General features: G+C 38.9%; 1 protein-coding gene and 1 long non-coding RNA gene across 8 annotated transcripts in view; one reads left to right on the forward strand and one right to left on the reverse strand.

Annotated features, from left to right (window-relative positions):
• Positions 1-1,079: 1,079 nt before the first annotated feature.
• The window catches only part of LOC123310205 (choline/ethanolaminephosphotransferase 1), a 73,340-nt gene continuing 50,350 nt past the window's right edge, over positions 1,080-24,069 (reverse strand). For 6 of the 7 annotated variants that reach the window (XM_044893642.1, XM_044893641.1, XM_044893647.1 and 3 more), the window contains 3 exons: positions 21,719-21,877; positions 20,917-21,042; positions 5,841-6,226 (listed from right to left, as the gene is read on the reverse strand). In XM_044893642.1, coding sequence (XP_044749577.1) covers positions 6,023-6,226; positions 20,917-21,042; positions 21,719-21,877 — 489 coding nt within the window. In that variant the 3' untranslated portion in view covers positions 5,841-6,022. Of the gene's footprint in view, positions 1,251-5,840; positions 6,227-20,916; positions 21,043-21,718; positions 21,878-24,069 lie in introns of those variants that run through there. The other variant, XM_044893643.1, reaches the window with a different exon arrangement.
• LOC123310207 lies at positions 1,257-5,017 on the forward strand. Its single transcript, XR_006537345.1, has 2 exons — positions 1,257-4,526; positions 4,609-5,017. It is a non-coding gene; the product is annotated as an uncharacterized LOC123310207 (long non-coding RNA).

Here is a 24,069-nt window from a genome sequence, read left to right on the forward strand (position 1 = left end):
GAAGGATTCTCGGAAGACATCAAAATGAAGTTTGGATTAGAAAAATGTCGACTGCTGAAGATAACGAGAGGGAAAATAGAAGATGGTACGTTCAAACTCAAGGAAGGTGCAGAAATTGAAGCATTGAAGTACACATGCACATACAAGTATCTAGGCATAAAACAGGTAAGAAAAATCAATCAGACACAGATGAAGAAAGAATTAACGGAGGAGTTCACCCGAAGATTGAGAAGGATAATGAGAACTGGTCTTAACAGCAAGAATCTCATAAAAGCGATTAACACTTACGCTTGCTCGGCGCTGAGCTATTCATTCGGTATCATCTCTTGGACGACCACCGATTTAGCAGCCTTACAGAGAAAAATAAGGACGATGCTGACTAAACACAATAAACATCACCCCAAAAGCTCAATAGAACGGACAGAGCTGCCACGACATCTTGGGGGTAGAGGAATTGTTGATTTGTCCAACCGTATGTCCCAGGAAATTGAAGGACTTCGAAAATATTTCCTGAGCAAGGCTGCTTCGTCAGAACTCCATCGAGTAGTTTGTGTTGCTGATAGTTCTACACCGTTAAAGCTACAACAGGACCACTTGGAAACCGTCGAACACTCTGCAGAAAAAAAAATGCAGAGACTGATTGGCAAACCTTTGCATGGAAGGGCTCCAACAGAGCTTAATCCTTTTGATATCTGAGATATCTGGGATAAGTGAATTATCCTCTGGAGAGGAGTGTGAAAGCCGCAAGGCTAAAGTCATAATAACTCACAATAGACCTGACCTCGTATTGCCGAATAAGGATGAGATCAGAGCACTATTCATCGACGTGGCGATTCGAAATAATAACAATCTTCTAGATAGGCACACCGAAAAAATTTCAAAATACAGAGATCTAGAGGAACAAACCAGGAGACAGTGGAAGTTAAAAAAGATCAATACCATCCCTATTGTCATTTCAAGCTTCAAGTTAACTTAAAAAAAAAGGCATTACTTCTTTCTTCAAATCTCCATATTCAACAATTACAAAAGCATAATAACATGTGGAATTGGATAATGTATGTATAATAAAAAAATACTCGAAAAAGAAACAGTATTTTGTATTGTAAACACAGTTAAAAATATTTAACAACATTAAATATTACAAAATTGTCCGACACAGCAATCATTTTTCAAATGAGACTTCTTTTTAGTTACACCTTCGAAAATCACTAGGGAATGAATCATCGTGTAGCGAGTTTTTTAATCCTTCCCTAAAAGCAGGAAAAATATTTTGCCCATTTGGAACAAATGAAAAATAAAGCAAATATTCAACAAAATGTACAGTTAATTAAAAATATACATAATAAACACTCAGAATAAATGAATATATATGATGATTAAACAACGACTGCTTATGTATGTATCATTGTTATTATAACACGGGGGGAGGGGGGTGAGGGGATTGTCGAGTGACAGTATAAGGTGGTGAGGCACTTTATTTAGAAAAGTTATTATTTGTGATCTTCGGAAGATTGAACTCTTTCATCAATTATTTATATAATTGAATAAAAAAATTGCTACGCACATCACCCACAACAGAGGGTGTTCCTAAATTGAAGGTACAAACGAAAAGGGGAGTTTCTCTAAAAGTAATTTAAAAAAAAGTCCCATTAACATGGGATTGCAAACGTTTCGTTCTTGAAATACAGGGGGAGTTTGAATTGGTATCAGAACAAGTTGTGAAAACACAGTCATTATTAGAAATACCAAGTTCAATTTAATGTGCCAAAACTAACAATTAATTCATTCACTACAGCTTACTAACTGAATTGGTATGACAATTTAGATTTTTCTGGGAATTTCGAGAGAATCGTTCAAAATTTTTTCTTCGAAATCGCAGATGCGACAAATATGCAAGAGACCATAAAGTTTAATATAACGACAAAGCTTCTTTTCACATTTTTTCAAATCAACAGTGGCTTACCAAAAACAAGTTCTGGAGGAAAAGAAGGGACAGTGTTCACTCTTCAGATTTGCTATCGAAATTGACATGTCACATAGTGTGAACTCTGAATTGAATTATCTATGCCAAATTTCAGTTGAATATCTTGCGAAGTGTAGATACTACGAGACAAAAACTTGAAAAGAATTCAAACTTCAACACCCTGTAGCTCGAAAACGAAACGTTTGCGATCTCATGTTTATGGGACTTTTCTTTCTTAAAATTACATAGGGAATTAACACAAAATTGTATTGGGACTGAAACTGAAGGCAAGTACCGAGGTTCAGACCAAACAGTAATCTGAAAGAGTGCACAATTCCAATCTTTTTTTTTTTTGACCCAAGTAAATGAGGAATAAGAGATGCTAAATAATTTGATTATAAACTCTCAACTCCGTAACGAGGTTGACAATTTGGGGATGTCATAAATGATTTAATTCTACATACAATCATGTAAATTGTAACTCTTGAGAACGATTTCGTAATTTGCAAAGTAAATTCCAATAATTTTTCTCCGATATAAAAAAAACAGCTATTTTGACAAAAAATTCATTTCAAGCTCTAATAACTTTTTGAAGAGCCGTTTTATCGAAAAATTATATGGAACAGTTTTTTTAGAGCACTTAATTCCTCACATAAAAATATATCGCTCAATGGAATATCACAAATATCACACAAATCGAATGAAAAAGTGCTAGAATGTGAAAACTAATAGTTTAGTTTCTTTTCTTATGATGACATAATTATTTTGACCACTTCTAGAAACTTGCCTCCATTTATCTTTCAAAGGAGGTACTTCTGACTGATTTCAAAACAGGTGAAAGATACACCCTAGAAAATGAAGCGCAGAGGCTCTAAGCATATGCTTCTTAGAGGAAGTTAAATATGGTTCATCAGAGGTCGTAAGACAACCGTGAGTCTTCGAACTTCGAATAGACGGATAAAAGAAATAAATGCTGAGGAGTGATGACAAAATCCAATGATATAAATGATGCAATATTAAATATTAAAAATTATTGGTGCGGCACTGCCTCGCCACCTCATAGGGCAGCCGACCCTGTATTATGAATTATTGATGTGTGCTTCTACTGTCCGAAACAGCCAATCAAATATTTCTTAAATATGGCTTTGTTAAAAGGCTTATTGCATGCAAAATTGTATATCGTACTATAAGAAAAATCCTTTTGATTCTTGAGCAATCAGCCTCTCCAGGTGCGAGTGCTTGCAGCACAAATATGCGGAGACTACTTTACTCAGAGACCCAGGTTGTCTCTACTGATCAGTGCAGCATATAATGGAGGCACCGAACTCGTCTGGTCTGGTGGTAGAGTTCGGACCCCGCACTAGGACATGCCCGAACATTTTCTTTTCAATTTCGTGAATTTCTTTTACTCGCTAACTGCCTAGCAGCCCGCACCCGCCCTTACCTGAGTCACAAGTTTAACAATTTTTGCACTGCTGAAACAGACACGAATAATCTAGACTGGAAACGAATTATTTGACGTTAACTTCGGGGTGCGCCATAAAGGACGGACGTTTTTGAAATGCCCAAAATTATAACTCTAATAGGTTTTATTTACCAGTCGAAGTATTGGAGCCGTGAATGGTTGAACTACACCAAGCATTTTCGAGTATGAAAGTTCTGCGAGAGTACCGTTTCAATCAAAGATTATAGAGTCAGGTTACTGGTTAGGTTAGGCCTAACTCTATAATCTTTGGTTTCAATATTCACAGAAATCGAGATGTTCCCGCTCGAAACACCATTCTTTGTTGTTGTTTGTGCTGTTCTGAACAATATAAGTACATCAGGGATTCCACGAAAGATTCGAATTCCTTGAAATGTGCTAATCAGCTTGACAGCATTTTGCGGAACTTCGCCTAGCGTGCAAATGGTTCTGTATAGAATTTGAAAAAGCCTGGACACCGAAGAACAGTTCGTACACCAGAAAATATTGAACGAGGTGGAATTGCGTTTACGAGAAGTCCTAGAAGGTTTGCTAATCGACAAAGACTTATCATTTAGAAGACGTGATTTTCAAAAGTTAGAATCAAATTCACCAAATATATATGTAATTATAAATCCCAAAGAGCAAGCTATAATTTATTGTAATACAAAGTTTATTTTAAATAAAAAAAAATTTAATTCAAATATTAAAATGGGAAGCCTATTATGGGGTATATATGCTCGTTCGATACCAAATATTTCAGCCACCTTCTTGGTTTAACAATTCATGTTAGTGAAAATTATATCATTTTGTTATCAGTTTGTTTAGAAGACTTTCATTTTAACCATTCTTAACAAAATACACTTCATATCTCCAGAGAAATTTATTTCATGGAAAAAAAAACGAGAGTGAAACTGTTTTTAGATTTTCACGAAGATTATTTTGCAATGAAAAATACATATTCTTTTTTCAGGAGATCTACTTGACCTTGAAGATATCTTCAAATCAATCTCAAAGTTCTGATTAAATTTCTGCTTTCGATGTCTTGAAGACTAAAAAAACATTTTTGATCGAGGCTCTTCCCAAGGAATTATTCCAGTGGTTCTTTAATAATAATAATAAAAGTGGTTTATTGTAAACATTGTTACAAATGGCCATCGACCGAGGTCCTTCAGCCTGTGAGGTTCTTTCAAAATGCTTTACCCTGTATAGTTTGCAATTTAGAAAGACGACAATTACACTAAAGATCACAGCACAACCCAAAAGAGCGCGGAAGTTGCCCAAGTTGACTGAGGGATGTTGGAGTTTATGCGAACAAAAAACGAACACCAGATTTTCTACACTTAATTTTTCGAAATGATATTCAACTACGAATTCGAATCTGTCAATAAAAGTATTATTTAGTGAAAATTACCAATCTTTTTAGAACCGCCCTTCCTTTATGTCGCACCATGAAGATTCGAAAGCTGCGTAGTAAATATCATCGTTCATGGATGATTTTGTCCAGGAAACAATTATTTTATTTCACCTAAGCCTGAACGAATGTGACATTTCAGTATCAGAAAAATAGAGCTTATGGTGGTATGTTCAATTCCAAGAAAGCAGAAGTATTCTATCGAAGGTTTTTTATTAGTGAAGGAATGTTTAAATATTCCTTCACAAGGAAATAGATCTACATATTCATGAATAAGTAGTAGATCAGGCATTGGCAAACTCATTCAAATTCGCCTTATTTATAACATAAGATGCGAATACAGAAGAGAAATTCAACAGATAGTATTATTCACAGAAGCTTGTATGCAATTAATTACATGTTTTGACGAGCACTGCTGGTGATCTCACAAATTTTGAGAACAAAAATTTCTCAAAATATAATTCTCAGGAATGAACACACATTGTTCGAATATCATTTAGGTATCATCTATGTTTGAGTATATTTGAACCATAGACATATAGGCATGGACTGTGCCTTCCCTTTCTATCTATGCATGGAATACGGTCAAAAAAAGTGACAGAGAGAAACGTACGTCGGGAATGCAGTTGTCTCTTTCTAGAATTTTGATTGGTCTACACTCACCTCTATGTGAACAAAAAAGAGACAGGTAAATTCCCGACGATCATTTTTCTCTTTCTATAAAAAAAGCCAATTTCATGCTGACATTGCTCAGTCCATGTCTCTATGTCTATGATTTGAACCATATCCTTGTATCAGCATAGAATCATAAAGCAGGAAGCAGTCATTTTTTCTATGTACAATTATTATTCCGTATCACTTATATAAATGTTTACGAAATCTGACTGACAATTTAATATTCGTATTCAGTAAATCATTATTTTATCACCACATCATACATGAATACTAATCGAATTCATCTAATTGTTGAAAACGAGAAAATCACTTTCAGAAAATGAATATTCAAATTTAGAAGCCGTTATATTTTGTGCTGCTGAAGAAAATATCCTCCAAACCCTAAAAATTATACAAACAACCAGACTTATATTCTACACAAAAATTAATAATCAACACCTTGCCTTATATATATTCAGATAAAAAACAGAATTATATTACAGAAGTACAGAAGCTAATGACGTGGGACTCATTTTTTCTTACTACGAGGTGGTTTATTATTTCTAATATTCGTACCATTTTTCTCGGTATTTCCAGACGTAGAAGTAGAGGATATTCTTTTTGTATTCGTGTTACCTGTATGAGGAATTCGAAATAGTTCAACATGTAGATAATCACATATTTCAGTGCAAATTTGATAACAGTATCGCAACAAATCAAGGGTCACCCAGACCTGAAAAAGTCAATTTAATAATTACATGCCAAATTGTGGAAAAAAAATTGTTACCATATATCTATTATACCAATATTGATAAAACGCCTTCTAGGCTACGGAAAAAAGTAAAGCCAAATTGCTGGCAGGAATTGACTAACACGCATGCGTTAATTAGAAATTCGAATATGTCAATCAAGATATTGGTTATGTTGTTTTCATCTTTGACGTTGAATGATGGATTATTTCAAATTCTCAAGTACAAATTTTGAGAAGTATTTTATATGTGGCGAAAGTTTATGAATCTTAAATTTATCGCGAATGTTCCCGTTTTTTTTTTCCAATTTTCAGATAAATCAACTAAAAGGGATCAAACCAAATAAGTGCATAAAAACTATTCACCCAATATTATGATTTGTGAAATAATAAGTGCCGAATATAAATGGTATTGTCGATACTCGAGATAATAATTACAAGTTCATTTCGTATTACTGTTTCAATATTGCGTGGTCGTGTACACATCATACTTAACTAACCTCCTGAATTTCCCCTCTTGTATATCTAGGCAATAATCAATATAAAATATTTTGGGTCAACATTTACTGTAATAACTAGTAAGCCCAGCGATCTACCTTTTCGGTGGATTCATCTTTTATCAGCAAATCAACCCGATTTATACACCGTAGTGATGTGTTTACTTCCGGCCGTCGTTTCAAGCTCGACTATTCCACCACGGTCTATACAGTATGTCCGATATCAATGCTGTAGTCTGTTAATTTTTTTCCTTAATTATCTACAAAAGAATGTCGAAGCGAATAATAAGCTATATGCAAGGAGGGATGGAGTGACTTCTTACTAAGGATTATAGATTATGGTTTAAAATCTATAATTTCATATGTTTTTTTTCTATTCAGAATATTTAACTGATTCTATTCCGGGAGAAATATCAGTTCAAAATAGACGGTCGAAGGAATGGATGGATAGAGAATGAATAAAATATCCTAATATACTTTTTTTTCATATTGAAAGCCCTAGAGCTTCAGCTCCAAGGATTGAAATGGACCACCACTATTCTGTAGACGATGGGGAGCATGTTACTCATATTTTTTCGATGTGTAAAACGACTGGCCAATAAAATTTTTAGAGTATCGAATTTAATCAGAAAAATTTCTATTATTTATTAGCAATAAAAAAATAAATAAATTAATCTATTCAACCCTGGAGCTAACTTCAATTATCAACACGAACTGTTATTCTATCTACGATCGAGAGTATATTTTTCCTCTTTTTGAGGAAAATTCAAAATGGCCAAAAAAATTTATTTCCCCATGCACCCATTCCTTCAATTTTCTAGGATGGAACATGCCTCTCATCGTGAAAAGAATATAGGTTCATTTTGATCGTTGGAGGTGAGGTTCAAGCGCTGTCAATTCTGGCATTCGAAACAAAATTTTTTCTCGGTACATTCTGATACATTTGCTTTATCCACCAATTTTCTTGGCAGGCCATTTCGAACTAGAAAAATATGGAATATGCTCTTTATAGTAGACTGAATAGGAGTTCATTTTGGTCCTCGTAGCTCTATTATGAACAAAAAGATTATGTTAGGATATTTTAGTCATCCCTCTATGTACTTTAACCTTAAAACATTCTGATAGAAAAACAAAACAGAATATCGATTCATTTAGATCGTTGGTGTTGGGATTCTAGGGCTGCCACAATGAAACAAAATTTTTTCTGAGTACATTCTGATACCACCAATTTTCTTGGCCGGCCATTTTGAACTTGAAAAATGAGGAATATGCACTTCATCGTAGACTGAATAGTTCAATTTGATCCTCGGAGCTTTAATATGAACATGAAAATGATGTCCGGATATTTTAGCTATCACTTTATGTACTTTAGCCATCAATTTCCATGGCCAGCTATTTTGAACTGGCTTTTTATCTGGAGAAGGAATCCTTAAAACATTCTGAATAGGAAGAAAAACAGACTTTCGGTTCATTTTGATCGATGGAGGTGGGGTTCTAGGGCTATAAGAATGAAACAATTTTTTTTTCTGGGTAAATTCTGATACACCCCTATATCCTATATCCACCAATTTTCTTAGCCGATCATTCTGATCTTGAAAAAAAAAGAGGAATATGCGCTTCATCGTATACTGAATAGTTCATTTTGGTCCTCGTAGGTTTGGGAATTCTGTTTCTTCGAAAACCGCCGCACGTTCATGTCCGTGAAAAATGCAAAACGAAAGACGAATAACCGGAGCATAGGCGCGTACTACTCTCGACTCGGAAAACAGATAGAAAATACGAGAAAAAAGCTTCAAGTTCGAGATTGCACACGAATGTGAACGCATCCAGCTTCACCTGGAGCCTGTTGCCGTTTCTGAGAACCTACCTACTTTTCTACACGAAACCAACCAGAAAACGACAACTGATAGCAAGAAAATAATTCTCTATATCCCGTAGCACAATTCGTGACCCGAATTCGAGATGAATTGTGAATTTAAAAAAATTCGAGATACCTTCGTGCCATTCACTCAAGTCGATAAGGTCCATTTTCGCAAAATAGCCAAGGGAGATCAGTAAATCAGCTGACATTAACTTAACCTATGTGCCTAACTTCAGTCATCAGCTGACCCTGATTTGTACTTTTATATTACATTTAGGCTTAAAACTGCAATAATATCAATTTCGAGTCTTTCTTATTTTCACTGCCTAACAATTTTTCCCCCTGCCTGTTATATACAGAAAGTTCAAAATGAGGATCTTTCAAAAATTACTACATTGAGAGTTTCGTTCAGTTTCGTAAACAATTGAATTCATTTAGTTTATGAAGGAAGATATAGAAATGAAACATCTTGAGTAAGTAAAGAGTTTATGCACTCTCAATTGGGAGTTTTCAGGTATCTATCTAAGGAAAATTATTCAATGTTATGATATAATCTTCATCCTGAAATCTAAAATGCATTGATGTTGAAAATCACGGCTCATGGAACATTTAAACTGTAATGTTCGATTAAAACATTCCAAATTAATGCATGATTAAGACAATTGCCTGATAGAACCATTGTTTCAATACATACAGCATATAATCCTTCTCGAATTATTATTATTCCCTCAAGTCATATTTATTTATTTATTTATTGGAAATTGGATACAAACAGGCTACACCCAAAAAGCATCCACAAGATAGATAAAATCATATGAAATAATATAAGATGTCTACAAAAAAGAACAGAGATCACCTAAATAAGTACTAATAAAAAGAAGTGTATTAAAAACAAAAAAATACTTTTACACTTTTTCTCGAAGGAAGACAAGGACAAAACAAAAATATCCAAATTAATAACGTATTTATTGAAGAATTCACACATTCTAGCCACTGGAGAGTTCCTATCTATGTTTATCCCGAAACCTCTTTCATACAGAAGCTGTCTGTTCCTTTTATGTCTTTGTGGCACATGATAATGCACAAATGATACTATCTCCGGCGAGTCATAATAGTTCGTAATGACCTTGAAAAGAAAAATCAAGTCGGAAATTATCCTTCGTTGTTCTAAAAGCTGTATTTCGTATCTATTCCGAATCGTACTGATGCCCAACGTAACGTATTCTCTAGTAATTTTGTAGTGGAGGAATCTGACAAATTTGTTTTGTATTCTCTCAAAGCGCAGCTTATGAACAGTGTAGTATGGAGACCACACAATACTACCATAATTAAGTCTACTGAGAACAAATGAATAATATAAAGATTTAATTGCTGCCTCATCCTGAAACTCCCTGCACAATCTACATAGGAAACCTAAAGTCTTGTTGGAAGTTGACATGACAAAATCAAAATGAGCATTAAAAGTTAACTTTGAGTCGTAGATTATACCGAGGTCTCTAATTTGTTCTACCTTGACGACAAGATTCTCACCCAGGTGGTATTGCAAATTGACTACATTATTTTTCCTAGTAAAAGAAATGCAGGCACACTTGTCATAATTCAGCTTGAATATATTCTTGTAGCAGTAGACTAAAAATCTTTTTACATCCTCCTGTACCCTGTAGCAATCCCCAACTGAACATATTCTCCCAAAAATCTTAAGATCATCGGCGTATAAGAGGATTACACAGTGCTTGAAGCATTCTTTGATGTCATTGATGAAAATTAAAAACAACAGGGGTCTGACTATGGACAATTTGCTAATTCCGCGATAATTGTTGACCTTACTCCTACTGCCTGAATTTTTATAAATTGGAATTAGCAAGGCTCTCTTCCACACAGCAGGGAACTCCCCGGAGAGCATTGACTTGTTGAATAAAGTACTGAGAGGAAGACACAGCCCAGCTGCACAATGTTTTACAAAATACGAGGGATATCCATCAATGCTAGCTCCCTTAGTCTCGTCCAAAGATTTCAGTTTATTTTCAACAATCTCCGGAGTGAAAACGATATTACTAATCAAATTTTTGTAACCAGAATGCGGAATGTTATGAAAAGTCTGTTTAAGTGGTTCATACACACTACGGAAATAAGAACCTTACCTCCTTCAGCTATATTATCATTATATTTTATTGAACAGGGTATATTCGTATCTCTTTTACAATTCGATATAATCCCAAAATTTCTTTGGACATGTTCTTATTTGTTCTTGAACATTACCAATATAGAGCTTGTAATCATTCTGTATGAGATCCTTACTTTTTCTTCTCAGGTATCTGAATTTTTCATAATAATATTCATTACCGAATTTTTTCCATTTTTTGTGAAATTTGTTCTTCTGTTTTATTACAGAAATAGTGTTCTTTGAAAAATAAATCAGATATTTTTTATTCTTGATCTTAATTTTAGGAACATATAAAATCTCTACCCCGCTCCAAGATTTCATAAAAGACGGAAATAGCCTTATCAACAGAAACCCCAGGCAACAACTGACACTAGTACAGAACAATGCAAAATAGATTTACAATGCGTTACCCAAACAGTTTCATTTGATGAAAAATATTAATATATTGAAAAACCAATTGATGAAATTTTTGCTGAACAATTTACCAGAAAATTTTGAATCTTGCAAAGTAAAACTCACAGACTCTCACGAATGGTCGGCACCTTGACGTTGGTGTGAGAGCTTAAGTAAACTGTGATGATTCTTGGAGCGATGTCGACGGAACACTGTTCTGGTAGGGTCTCCCATGTCGATAAGGTCCAAGTTGAGCGGTGAAAACTAAGACTGACCCCCAAGCCGTGGTGTAAGAAATCGTGCCCAGGGCTGAATGGCACCGGGTGGAGTGTGTCGCGAACGATTCCCTGGGGAAACCGAGTCGCATCCCCTTGTAAATAGACCTTCCCTCGGTATCGAAGCTCTGCCGAGGGCGACTTTTATTTCTTCGTCACTCGTGGGAACTATATGGATAGTGAAACGAAACCTAACAAAACCCCACAGGTTGCACTGCAACCTGACACCGAGGGCACCTCCTCTGGAGGGGCTCACGGTAATAAACCAATGAAGGCACCGAAAGAGGCCCCTTCAGTAAATGAAGGGGACTCAAAACCGGGGCCTTCATCGACCGCTGTCCCTAAAAGACGGAACCGCAGTGGTGCGGAAAAAAGAAGAGCGAGAAGGGCTCGCGCAGGCTTGGCTGGTCAAGCGACTGGAGGGTCTGCCGCCGGGAACTCTCCTCTTCTACGGGCAGGTGGCTCTAAAAGGGACGCCCCCGAATCAAATACTCCACCCTCATGCGAGCGGCCGGCGAAGAAGGCGAATAGCCTTCCGAACAGGCCCTCTTACAATGAGGTAGCGAGTTTGCCCCTGAAGGCAGCTCTCGTTCACGAGGGCTGGCCAGAGAGGGCACTCTCGAAGGAGGAATTCGACACTGTGGAGCTGGCGGTGGCTTCCGCGATGGACAAGATCCAGACCGGCCAGCCTTACCCGTCGTTCCGCAATGTTGAACTCAACCACCAGGGGGCCATCATAGCCTCCTGTGTGGACACGTTCAGCAGAAACTGGCTACAGGGTAAACTGTCGAAGCTGAAACTTCCTAAGGGACTCCGCCTCAAGATGATTGAGATGGGGGACCTGGAAAGATTAACGAGAGTAAGTCTGTGGGTGAGGGGTGCTCAAAGCTCCACGCCTACGGGACTTATTCTCAGACGAATAGAGATGTCGACTCCGGCCCTCAAAACCAGAGGCTGGAAGGTCTATAACAGGGTTGACAAGCCTGAAATGGCACAGGTCATCCTTGGTGTGGACAAGGCGTCTCTCGAGGTCCTGAAGGCCTGCAAACTCCAAGTTGGGGTTGGAATGCGGATGGGCACATTCAGGCTCATCCAAGGCCCAGGACGGGTGACAGATGCTCCACCCTCTTCGACTGCACAGGCAGCTCCAACAACGGGGCCCAGTGCTGAGAAGAAGGAGATCTGCACTCCAGAGGAGAAATCCTCTAACCCGACTGACCAGTCGGAGATGGAGGTGGACTCAGCGAGGGCTCCCACCGAGCCCATGTCTCCCGTTGCCCTACCGGTATCTGAGGAGACCGGCGGGCGCGAGAGGGGTGGCGGAGGAGGGGGAACTAAGCGGGGTTCCACACCACCCATATCACCAGTAGATCCTCAAGGATCTGCTGGAATGAAGTGACAGTCAGCTGACTGAGGACAAATATTGCTCCTCATGGCTGCTGACATATACGTCACGCAAATAAACTTGCAGCACTGCATAGCGGCAACCGATATTCTTCGGTTGCGGCTGGCAAAGCTGCACACATTTTTAACTCTGATTCAGGAGCCCTGGATTAGAGGAGGCGAGGTGAGGGGCCTTTCCTTCAAAGGTGGTAGGCTCTTCTGCTCGCCCAAGGATACGAATCCGAGGGCGTGTATACTTGCTTCCATTGATTTAAGGGCTCAATTATTAACAAATTTCTGTTTCAGAGATCTGGTAGCGGTTCAGATTCTAGACTGTAGAGGACCGCTGAAGAATCTAGTGGTGTGTTCGGCATACCTTCCCTACGACTCCCCGGACCCACCGCCATCAAGGGAATTGGAGGAGCTGGTCGAATTCTGTCAACGGAAGGGATGGCCCTTGCTCGTTGGGTGTGACGCTAATGCCCATCACATTTTGTGGGGCAGCACTGGGGTCAACCCGAGGGGTGAGGCGCTAATTGACTTTCTGTATTCAACAAGTCTGAACCTACTCAATAGAGGTGATGAGCCGACCTTCGTTACTTCGAGTAGAAGGGAGGTGCTCGACATAACTTTGTGTAGCAGTTCCATCGCTGACTTCATCGAGAATTGGCGTGTTGCAACGGAAGTGATCTCTCTATCAGACCACCGACACGTCTGCTTCACTATCAAAGGGAACAGAATTTCAAAGGATCCAGAAATTTTCAGGAATCCAAGAAGAACAGATTGGTCCAACTACTTGACAGACCTCTCTAACAACCTAGGACAGGAGGTTTTGTACCAAAGACCACGAGAGAATTGGACACTGCTGCTGACAAGCTGCAGGAGTGCATTATCTCGGCCTACCACAGCAGTTGTAGACCTCAATTTCGTAGACCAAAGGGTCAGACGAAGTGGTGGACACCTGAGCTGACAGATGCCAGACTTACTAGCAGGCATCTCTTTAACAGGGCGATGAGATCTGGCACTGAAAACGACTGGGACGATTACAAATCGGCCCTGAAGAGATACAAAGGACTCATAAGGAAGTCCAAGCGCGAATCGTGGAGGCGCTTCTGTAGCGACATAGAGGGTGCACCTGAGGCCAATCGGCTGAGGAAGATACTCTCTGCAGGAGGCACAATCACGATAGACTACTTAAAGCTTCCTACCGGGCATAAAACATGCTCAGAGGAAGGAAGCTTAAGACATCTCCTAGAGGCGCATTTTCCGGGCTTCACAGAGAACAACAACACGCAGGATGAGCGCCAACGACATGCCTCACGAGAGGACTGGAAGTTGGCTTCACAAGTGGTGACACAGTCTCGAATCCGATGGGCTATTAACGGATTCGAGCCCTACAAAGCAGCGGGCGAGGATGGCATAATTCCGGCACTCCTTATTAAGGGGCTGGATGTGCTGTCCTCCCCACTGCTCCATATACTCCAAGCGAGTCTAGCTCTAGGACATATTCCATTGCCCTGGAGAAAGGTGCGGGTTGTTTTCATACCCAAACCTGGCAAACCCGCGCATACGAGAGCGAACGACTTTCGTCCAATAAGTCTTTCCTCGTTTCTAACCAAGACGTTGGAGAGATTGGTAGGAAGATATATCAGGGATGGTGCGTTACAGACGTACCCATTACACCCCTGCCAGCATGCTTACCAAATAGGCATATCAGTAGATTCTGCTCTTCACTCGGTGGTCAACTGCATTGAGGACGGACTACATCACAAAGAATGGACACTGGCTATATTCCTGGATATAGAGGGTGCATTCAACAACACTGCGTTTGGCGCGATGCAAGCTGCGTTGTCCAAACATGGCGTGGAACCGACACTTTGCCGTTGGGCGAGGTCTCTGCTGAGGGATCGCAGCATAACTGCTCGGCTAGGCGGCTCGACAATCTGGGGCTCACCGGGAAGGGGATGTCCGCAGGGAGGTGTTTTATCACCCCTACTGTGGAATCTTGTCCTGAATGGGCTCCTGGTCGAGCTGACAAGGGCTGGGCTCGTTGTTGTGGCCTATGCGGATGACCTTGTCCTACTGATCAGAGGTAAGGTAATCAGTGTCATCTGATGCAGAATGCCCTGCGTATGATTGAACGATGGTGCTTAGAGAACGAACTCTCGGTCAACCCTGGTAAAACAGAGATGGTTCTTTTTACTAGGAGGAGGGTGCCCCACAACATCAAGCTTCCTAGCTTGTTTGGGATTGGGCTCACCCTATCCGAGCAAGTTCGATATCTCGGTGTGACACTGGACCACAAGTTATTGTGGAACAAACACATTGAGACTCAATCGAGCAAGGCTAATGTAATCTTTTGGTCTACTCGGAGAGTGCTTGGAAAAAGATGGGGCTTCAAACCACACATTATGCACTGGCTGTATACTGTAGTGGTGAGGCCTATCCTTACCTATGCATCACTGGTGTGGTGGACTTCCATGGGGAAGAATTCCAGCCGCACCATTATGACTAGATGTCAGAGGAACGCATGTCTAGCCATCACAGGCGCTCTGAGATCCACCCCTACGGCAGCTATGGAGTGTCTGCTGGGACTACCACCTTTGGACCTTGCAGTTACACAGGTGGCCATGAAGACAGCTCTTAGAGTTTGGGAACAGGGACAATGGCGCGATAGAGGACTATTCAGGGGGCATGCGAGGGCTCTCAAGATGGTGAGGGATGCCAACGCATCCCTTCTCCATAGAGGGGACCGCGCGGGCTCCAGCTTCTATTTTGCCGAACCCTACAGGGTAATTGTCCCTGACAGAGACCTTTGGTCTACACCAAACAGGCTTCTTGAGCCCGAAGGTCCCACTTGGTTCACCGAAGGCTCTGTGATGGCCACAGGGACTGGAGTGGGCATTGTGGGACCTCGTTTCAATCTATCCATCCCCCTAGGGAAGGACTGTTCCATAGTGCAAGCGGAACTGTATGCTGTTCTAGCCTGCACACTGGAGAATATCCGCAGAGGGTACTCCGGAAAATACATCTATATTTGTTGTGACAGTCAGGGAACCCTGAAATCCCTTTCTGAGGAAAGGGTTAACTCACACCTAGTAAAGGAATGCAGAGAGGCTCTGCGGGGGCTAGGTTCTGATAACATTGTGAAAGTTATCTGGTGCCCGGCTCACGCAGGACTTCCGGGGAACGAGAAGGCAGACAAACTTGCAAAGCAGGGAGCCCGCTCAGCTTTTGTAGGTTCAGGACCGGCGCTGCCTATCTGTCGTACATCTGTCAAGAACTTCTTTAATAGTTGGCTGGACAGGAAATTTTCCTCTGGATGGAGCATAAGAAGTGGTCTCAGACAGTCGAGGCTTCTCATTGAGAGACCATCCTCTCTGTGCCTGAGGTCAAAAAACTCTTAGCTCTTGAGAGAAAACAACTGAGTCTAGTGACTGGAGCAATGACTGGCCATTTGTTTAACAAACACTTAAATAGAATGGGACTGACTAGCCGTTCCCTGTGCCGATGGTGCAGGACCACGGAGGAAACGGTTGAACACATTTTGTTCTTCTGTATCAACCTTGAGGACTTAAGGATGACACATCTAGGAAACAGAACACCCACAGCTCCTATGGTGAGAGGGACACCTCTCTGTCGACTTGTGGCATTTTTGTCAGCATGTCACAGAGTGTAAGTCTCTCCAACTACAAGCGGACGAACAATGGGTCACGAGGCCTCAGTTCAGCCCGGTGGGGCACCGCACGTAGAAGAAGAAGAAGAGAAGAAGAAAACTCACAGAAATTTTGTAACGAGTAATCAATGAGATTAATTGACATATTCCCTATTGTTGTATCAAAATAATTGTAGGAATTGAATAAACCTTATTATTATTATTAATATTTGAGAGGACATCCCAGTTTTCATTCAAAAAGAACTTATTCAGTTCGATGTAATCACTTTTTCGAAAATTATAAAAATGTGAAACTGATGTATTCAGGTTCTTTAGCTTAGGAAAAAGGACGTAAAATTCAACAGGAGGATGGTATCCTGATCGACCAAAGGAATGATACAGCAGGTTTCGTCCTCGAACAAAAAATTAAATCCAACATTATGCCCGAGTAATTTTTATGTTATTGTATTGAAAAAACTCCCCGAAAGATAAATATATCTAAGAAAGGTGAACAAGTGTTATTGGTATTCAAAGGAATGAAGAAATTGTTACACTTACTAGAAATCTAGTCGATATTTGGTAAGTTAAATCACCAAATATAATTATTGGATCACTCTTAATTTTTTCTATGTTGTCCTGGAGTTTGGAAGTGAAACATGACCTGGCGTAGTCATCTATAGGTGGTAGATATATGCAACATATATGAATTTTCACATTGCTAACCCGGTTGAATACAGGTACCCATTGGTCTTCCGCCTCACTTTGGAAAGATGGCTGGTGTATAACATCCAACAGATACCGAACACACCATTACACCACCCTCAGACTTTTTGTTTTTAACATTAGCGGCACTTTCCCGATCTCGACCAAAAACTTTGTACATGGACAACCTCTGCATCAGCAACATCGCTAGCAAGATTAGTTTCAGTTATCATGTATATATCAGCATTTATATTCAAAACATTCAATTTGAAAGTTGTTAATTTGGAACGTAGACCAGTAACATTCTGTCCATATATCAACAAACCATCCATGAGAAAAGAAACCAGCTAGGTATTGGATAGATACTGTCGAACCACAATGATTCTACATCTTCTCCAACGAATCTCGATCCCTGATGACAAAAACCCTGGAGGAATCCGCTTTTCTGCAGAATATAATTCCATTTTTGACCCGAACATACTTGTACTGTTTGATCTTTGCAGTCTGCCTGGTTTCCTTGAATAAAACTTTATTGGCCAGAGTGAGATGCTCGTTAATATAAACTTCCTGGGAAATACCTTCGAATGATAATCTTGAGGAAATGCAATTTTTGATACGCTTGGTCTTCGCTGCCATTAGAAAACGATCTCTTTCTTTCCTTGAATTGAATCTTATCACAATATTCTTTATTTTACTTTTAGAGGTAGTCTGATTAGATTGTACTCTGTGAACATCGCAAGTCAATCGCATTGGAAACGACAGAACAGTCCATGCGTTCGCCAATTTCCTCAACCAAACGATGCAAATCCTCGCCTTTCTTTTCTGGGACTCCCTGTATTTCAATATTATTGAGACGAGAAACCTGTTCCATATCGTTCATTATGGACTGCAGATCGTCTATTTCGCATCTCATTTTCTTGTTTTCCTCATAAAGCTGATCAGTTTTTCGTGTGTATTCCCTCAGCATCTTAACTTCCTTCTCAAAATCCGAGCTTTTTTGGCCACAAAAATCGACAGAATGCAGGAGTGCTGCCTGCGACTCACGGATCTTAGCAAGTTCCTCGCGGATCACCTCAAGTGCCCAAGACGTTGAGTCACCAGTAATATGATGCGAATGAGGTGTCGTGGATCCCCCGACAGATGAACGGCGGGCACCCCGACAATGCAAACATGTCACATGACATCCTCGGAACGCAAATTATCGAGCATATTGCCGACGATGTTGACACATCGACCGTGATAAAATTTACCACAAAACCTACCACTGCAAACCAGGGTCTTTGCGATTTACTGGTTTACTACAAATTCCACAGGATCTATCAACTATTTTCACCTTTTAGACCGGAAAATTGTAGACAAAACTTTCAGTATATTTTACTCTGCAGTTGGCACTCAGATATAATATACTAATTTCGAAACAACTTATGACTTAGAACCGTACCAATCAACTTATCGGAGCTCTCGAACAACGAACCGTACCATCTGAAGACATCAAGATACATATAATCGTGTATAATCGGCCGATCTCTCATATCAATGCTGCAGTCGGTTAATTTATTTTCCCTTATTCATAAGGCGCGGATCTCACTGGAGCGATGCAACATGAGCAATCTTTTATCGCCCGATGCAACTTTTATCTTCGCAACACTCCCGTGCACACTGAAGCGATAGTATGGCCAAGCGATTAATTAGCTGTATGTATCTAAGGAGGGATATACTCATTTCATAAGAAGGACTATAGATCATGTTTTATAATCCCTGATTTCATTATTGATTTTCATATTACGATGACCCGCATATTCCTCATGTTTTTCAAATTCAGAATGACCGCCCAAGCAAATTGCTGCATAAAGGGATGTATCAGAACGTACTCATAAAAAATTTTGTTTCATTCTGACATCCCTAGAACGGCACTTCCAACGATCAAATTAACAGATTTTTTTCTATTCAGAATGTTAAGGATTCCTTCTCCAGAAAATAAATCAGTTCAAAACATTCGGTCAAGGAAATTGGTGCGGCTAAAGTACATAAAGGGATAACTAAAATATCCTATCATGATTTTTTGTTCATACTACAGCTGCGAGGATCAAAATGAACTATTCAGTCTACGATGAAGCGCATATTCCTTATTTTTCAAGTTCAAAATGGCCGACCAAGAAAACTGGTGGATAAAGGAATGTATCAGAATGTACTCAGAAAAACCACCTCCAACGATGAAAATTAACCATGGAGCGCATGTCCCTCTTTTTTTCCAAAATTTAAAATGGCCATCCAAGAAAAAATTGATGGAATGGGTGCATGGGGAAATAAATTTTCTTGGCCATTTTAAATCTGAAAACAAAAAAGAGGAACATACTTTCGATCGTAGAATGAATGAATGAGTAAGAGCTCTAGGGCTGTCAGAAAGAAATAGAAATTTTTCTGATACATTTCCCTATCTATTTTATTGGCGAGTCGTTTTACACATTCGAAAAAATAAAAATATGTGAAACATGCTATCCATCGTTCACAGAAAAGTGGTGGTTCATTTTAATCGTTGGAGTTGGGGCTCTAGAGCTTTCCATATGAAAATAACTTATATTAGTATATTTATTCATTCCTCTATTTACTCTATCCATCAATTTCACTGACCGTCTATTTTGAACTAATATTTCTCCCAGAATAGAAATCCGTAAAATATTCTGAATAGAAACAAAAAACCTATTAATTATAGATTATAAACCCCAATTTATAATCCTTGGTAAGAAGTCACTCCATCCCTCCTTGCATAAATATAGCTTAATATTCGTTTCGGCATTCTATTCTAAATAAGAGAAAAAATCAACAGACTGCAGCATTTATATCAGACAAACGGTATTGACCGTAGTGGAGTAATCGTTCTTGAAACTGGACGACCGGGGGTAAACATCACTACACTATATAAATAGGGTTGATTTGATTGATTGATTTTATTTTCGCTTATGACTTTTTTTAATTGATTTGGTGGTAAAAGATGGATCCACCGAAAAAATAGATCGCTGGGCTTACTAGTACATTATATACATAAGTACCGAGTGCTCAAAAAGAGTATGCTCCATTAGAAGCAATACAATTATCAATTTGGCAAAAAGAATATTAAGAAGATGAGAAACTGTTTGTTTTGGTAAATAGAGTTGAATTTTATTGATATGTTAAGAGTTAGATGTAAATTTAGATGTTTCACTGTTTCAGTGCTGAAAAAAAATCATAAAATGAATTAGAATTATTACCTCTACTGCCAATTGAATTTCAAAATAATAACAGAGTTATCTATATACAATGCAGATAATATACGACAGTTACCAACCTAGAAAAATGTTTACACAGTCCTACAATTTTGTTGATTCAACATCACTTTTATTAATACCGCAGGTTTTCTGTGAAAAACACATAATATTTAACTTTTTTTATGAATCCGAGCATCTAGTGTTGCAATATGATGAAGTTTCATGAATTTTGACTTCTAATTATGTATTAGAAATCAACGATAAAATACAAAGTACTACGTAATTCAAACTTGAGTTTGAACCTGATACAAACCAATATCAACAGATTGTTAGGTTAAAGTTCATCAAACCCTGTATCAGAAAGAGACAGAGCTAATCAGGCATTTATATTCTTAATATTTCCGTAGATGCGCAGAAGTCGATTTCTGCCACGGGCTGGCTTCAGTTTTCTCTGCCCCATTATCGATATAGAATATAATAGATATATGATCGTTACCTACCAGGCATAACCACAGAACATAATATTCAGTGATGAAGGTACTGAAATACTGGTTTAAAAATAGCATAGTTGGACCTATCAACGATAAATCTGTATAATCCATTTCACTCTTTGTCATGTGAGCAACCTAAAATACATACATTTGAAGCACATTTGAGAAAAGAACACATTCTCATTTCCAGCATAATTCCAATAATAATGAGGTAAATTCAGATGCATACCACCCGCTGATATGAATATCAACAAGTGTTTCGATCTGAATTGAACTAGCCAATTTGCCATCGTCAAGGCCCCAAATAGAGTACGTCCCATCGAAGAAAAGAGGATGCTGACCATGGTTTCGGTCTCATTTGACCTCATCAGAGCAACATAGCTTTGTTTGGAGAACGTTTGGAATTAATGGACCCTTATTCCATACTGGCAAGCGCTACTGAGTAATATCCAGTAACACTGAGCACTATACAGTTACCCAGAGCGCCACCCAGTATGAAACGGTGTCCAATTCAATCCCCTCCAGATAGAAACCCAGACGAAGACAATAGCATATGTCCCATATCTTCTCTAATTCAGTACGCCGATTCGCTTTGCGAACAACAGACATGTGACGAATTGAGAAGTTTGGGAACACGTTCCGATCGCGGCAGAAATTATGCCAGTGGTACAGTAATAATAAGGAATGATCACGCCTAAACGGGGAGGCAATGAATACAATAATGAGGATAAATTCAGATGTATACCACCCGCTGATATGAATATCAACAAGTGTTACGATCTGAATTGAACTCAATTCCAATAATACTCACTACTAAACGATTGGTGACTTTGGCTGCTACTAGTCCAAACGCAAGAATGTACAAGGCTGGATGGTTTTCATAAACATGTTCTGTGGATTTTTGGTATATAATGAAGGCTGGTACTAGTATCATCGAGAATGGAATAATTGGTGACAAAACGCTGGTTCCCTAAATAAAAACACATATTCTATTGAATTGGAAGATAAGTGAGCTTGTGTCGAGCTTTTCATTTAACCAGTTAGTTCATGCATGATTGTCAAACTTAGTTTGAACAAGGATGAAAAACATATTTACCATAAATATACTCAAAAATAGTAATGTATCTTTGGTTCTAGAACACGAAAGAATGAATATTATGGAAAGCATTTCTTTCTAGTGGAACTCAATCGATAAATGTAGTAAGTTACTTCAGCATCCCTTACAATAAATTCCTAACTTCCTAACCTTCAGATGGAGGGTCAGAAAAAACGACATTACCATAAATATACTTAAAAGTAATAATGTATCTTTGGTTATGAAACACAAAAGAATGAATATTCATGGTAAACATTTTTTTCTAGTGCAACTCGATCGCTAAATGTACAGCTAGTAACTTACTTCAGTATCCCTCACATTGAATTCCTGACTCTTGATTTGAAAATTTTTTCCTTGAGACAACAATAGATCTGAATAGTAAAATCTTTTTATAGGCCACGAGAAAACACATTGATTAGAGAAAATATATACTATTTTTTAAATTTTCTTACGAGTCATTTTTCCATAATCTGATAGAAAGTAGATTCAAGTCGTCACGTTCATCAAAATTAAATTTGGTATTGCTGTATAAGTAATAAACCTCGGAACTAGAGAGTTTGTTACTGATGCCATTGAATTCTGAAGTATAACACAAGATATAGAAAGGAGGCGCAATTCAGTTAAAAACTGATTGGAAGCTGGGTTCTTCAGCAGTAGCGTAGCAATAGGTGAAGTAATCGCCCTCCGCCGACCTTTCACTAGTCGAAGCTCCTGACCAGCACCGGTGGCCACGTATTTTCTAATCTACACATTGACACATTTACTTATGATTCTTTCTGTTAACTCTGTGGAATTCAATTCGCATTGTTCACATTTAGATTTGTAACACCTCTTTCATTGTTCATCTCATAAAATTAATATTATTTCAAGTCTTCTCAATCAATTCTGATGCTAATTTGATCAACTCATAAGGTAATGTATGCACAGTCATCTCAAAATTATTAATTTAACCATTTTCATGAACTTTTGATTCTGATGAAATTGAGTCCGCGTGCAAGATATTTCAGAATCTTCAAACAGACTCATAGTCTCGGTGTACACGGGCGATTTTTCTCAGCGAGCTCGCCGCGAGAATTTCACGCCGCGATTTAGCGGATCAAGGATTCCAATGGTAAGATTCACACGTGAAAAACTCTGCTGCGTGTGAATCGTACCATTGGAAGCCTTGGTCCGCTAAATCGCGGCGAGCTCGCTGAGAAAAATCGCCCGTGTGCACCGAGACATAGGGCCTGTTCCGATATTGCTGGTTTTACTGGCCAGCAATCGAATAACAATAGAACTCGAACGACTGGGCCAATAGGCATCGTCTCTGAAATACTGACAGTACTGTTCAGGAATATCGGAACAGACGGATAATATCTACTAGTACTGCTCAATTGAAACGTCCACACTCGATTGAATGCCTTCTCAGGAATATGTGTTTTATTATATTTCATAATTTATATAGATTTTCAAACTTCTCTAGAGGTCAAGTCTTTCTCATTAATAATGAATACTGATTTACTGCCTTCTCGTGCTAATTTCTTTTATTTGAATCAGTTCATTTCATTTCTCAGCCAACTCTGTTGCCTGCTCAATTACATATGACTAATTACTGTTGTCGTTGTTGAGTTTCAGATGAATGAATCCTCATGTTCTCCAGGGTGGACTTTGGATTTAGTAGTTTTCCTTCAGAACACGATGTGAACTTCTCAACTATGGTTCAACGATCAATGATAAACCAAGATACAGGTTAATACACTCTCGTCCCAGGCTCCACCCTGGAAGGCCTGCTCTGGTGATAGTGCACACTCAATTGGTATGATCTACTAATTGTAATTTGTACTCTTATTTATCTATTCTCATATTTATTCATCGTGCTCGATATACATGTTAGTTTTCAGCCTTCCGCACTTCTCGAAACCAATAATTAGTGTAGTTTCCCTCATTAGTACTCTCGATTTGTACCTCTCATAATTTATTAATTTTATCTGCTGTTTTTCTGATGAACGTTCTAATCGTGTTTACTTGTGAGCAGTCCGTCTCTGTAAATGTTGTATCCATTGATAAATTTTCGCACTCTTCAA

This window comes from Coccinella septempunctata, chromosome 3, assembly GCF_907165205.1.
Source record: "Coccinella septempunctata chromosome 3, icCocSept1.1, whole genome shotgun sequence".
Taxonomy (NCBI): Eukaryota; Metazoa; Arthropoda; class Insecta; order Coleoptera; family Coccinellidae; genus Coccinella; species Coccinella septempunctata.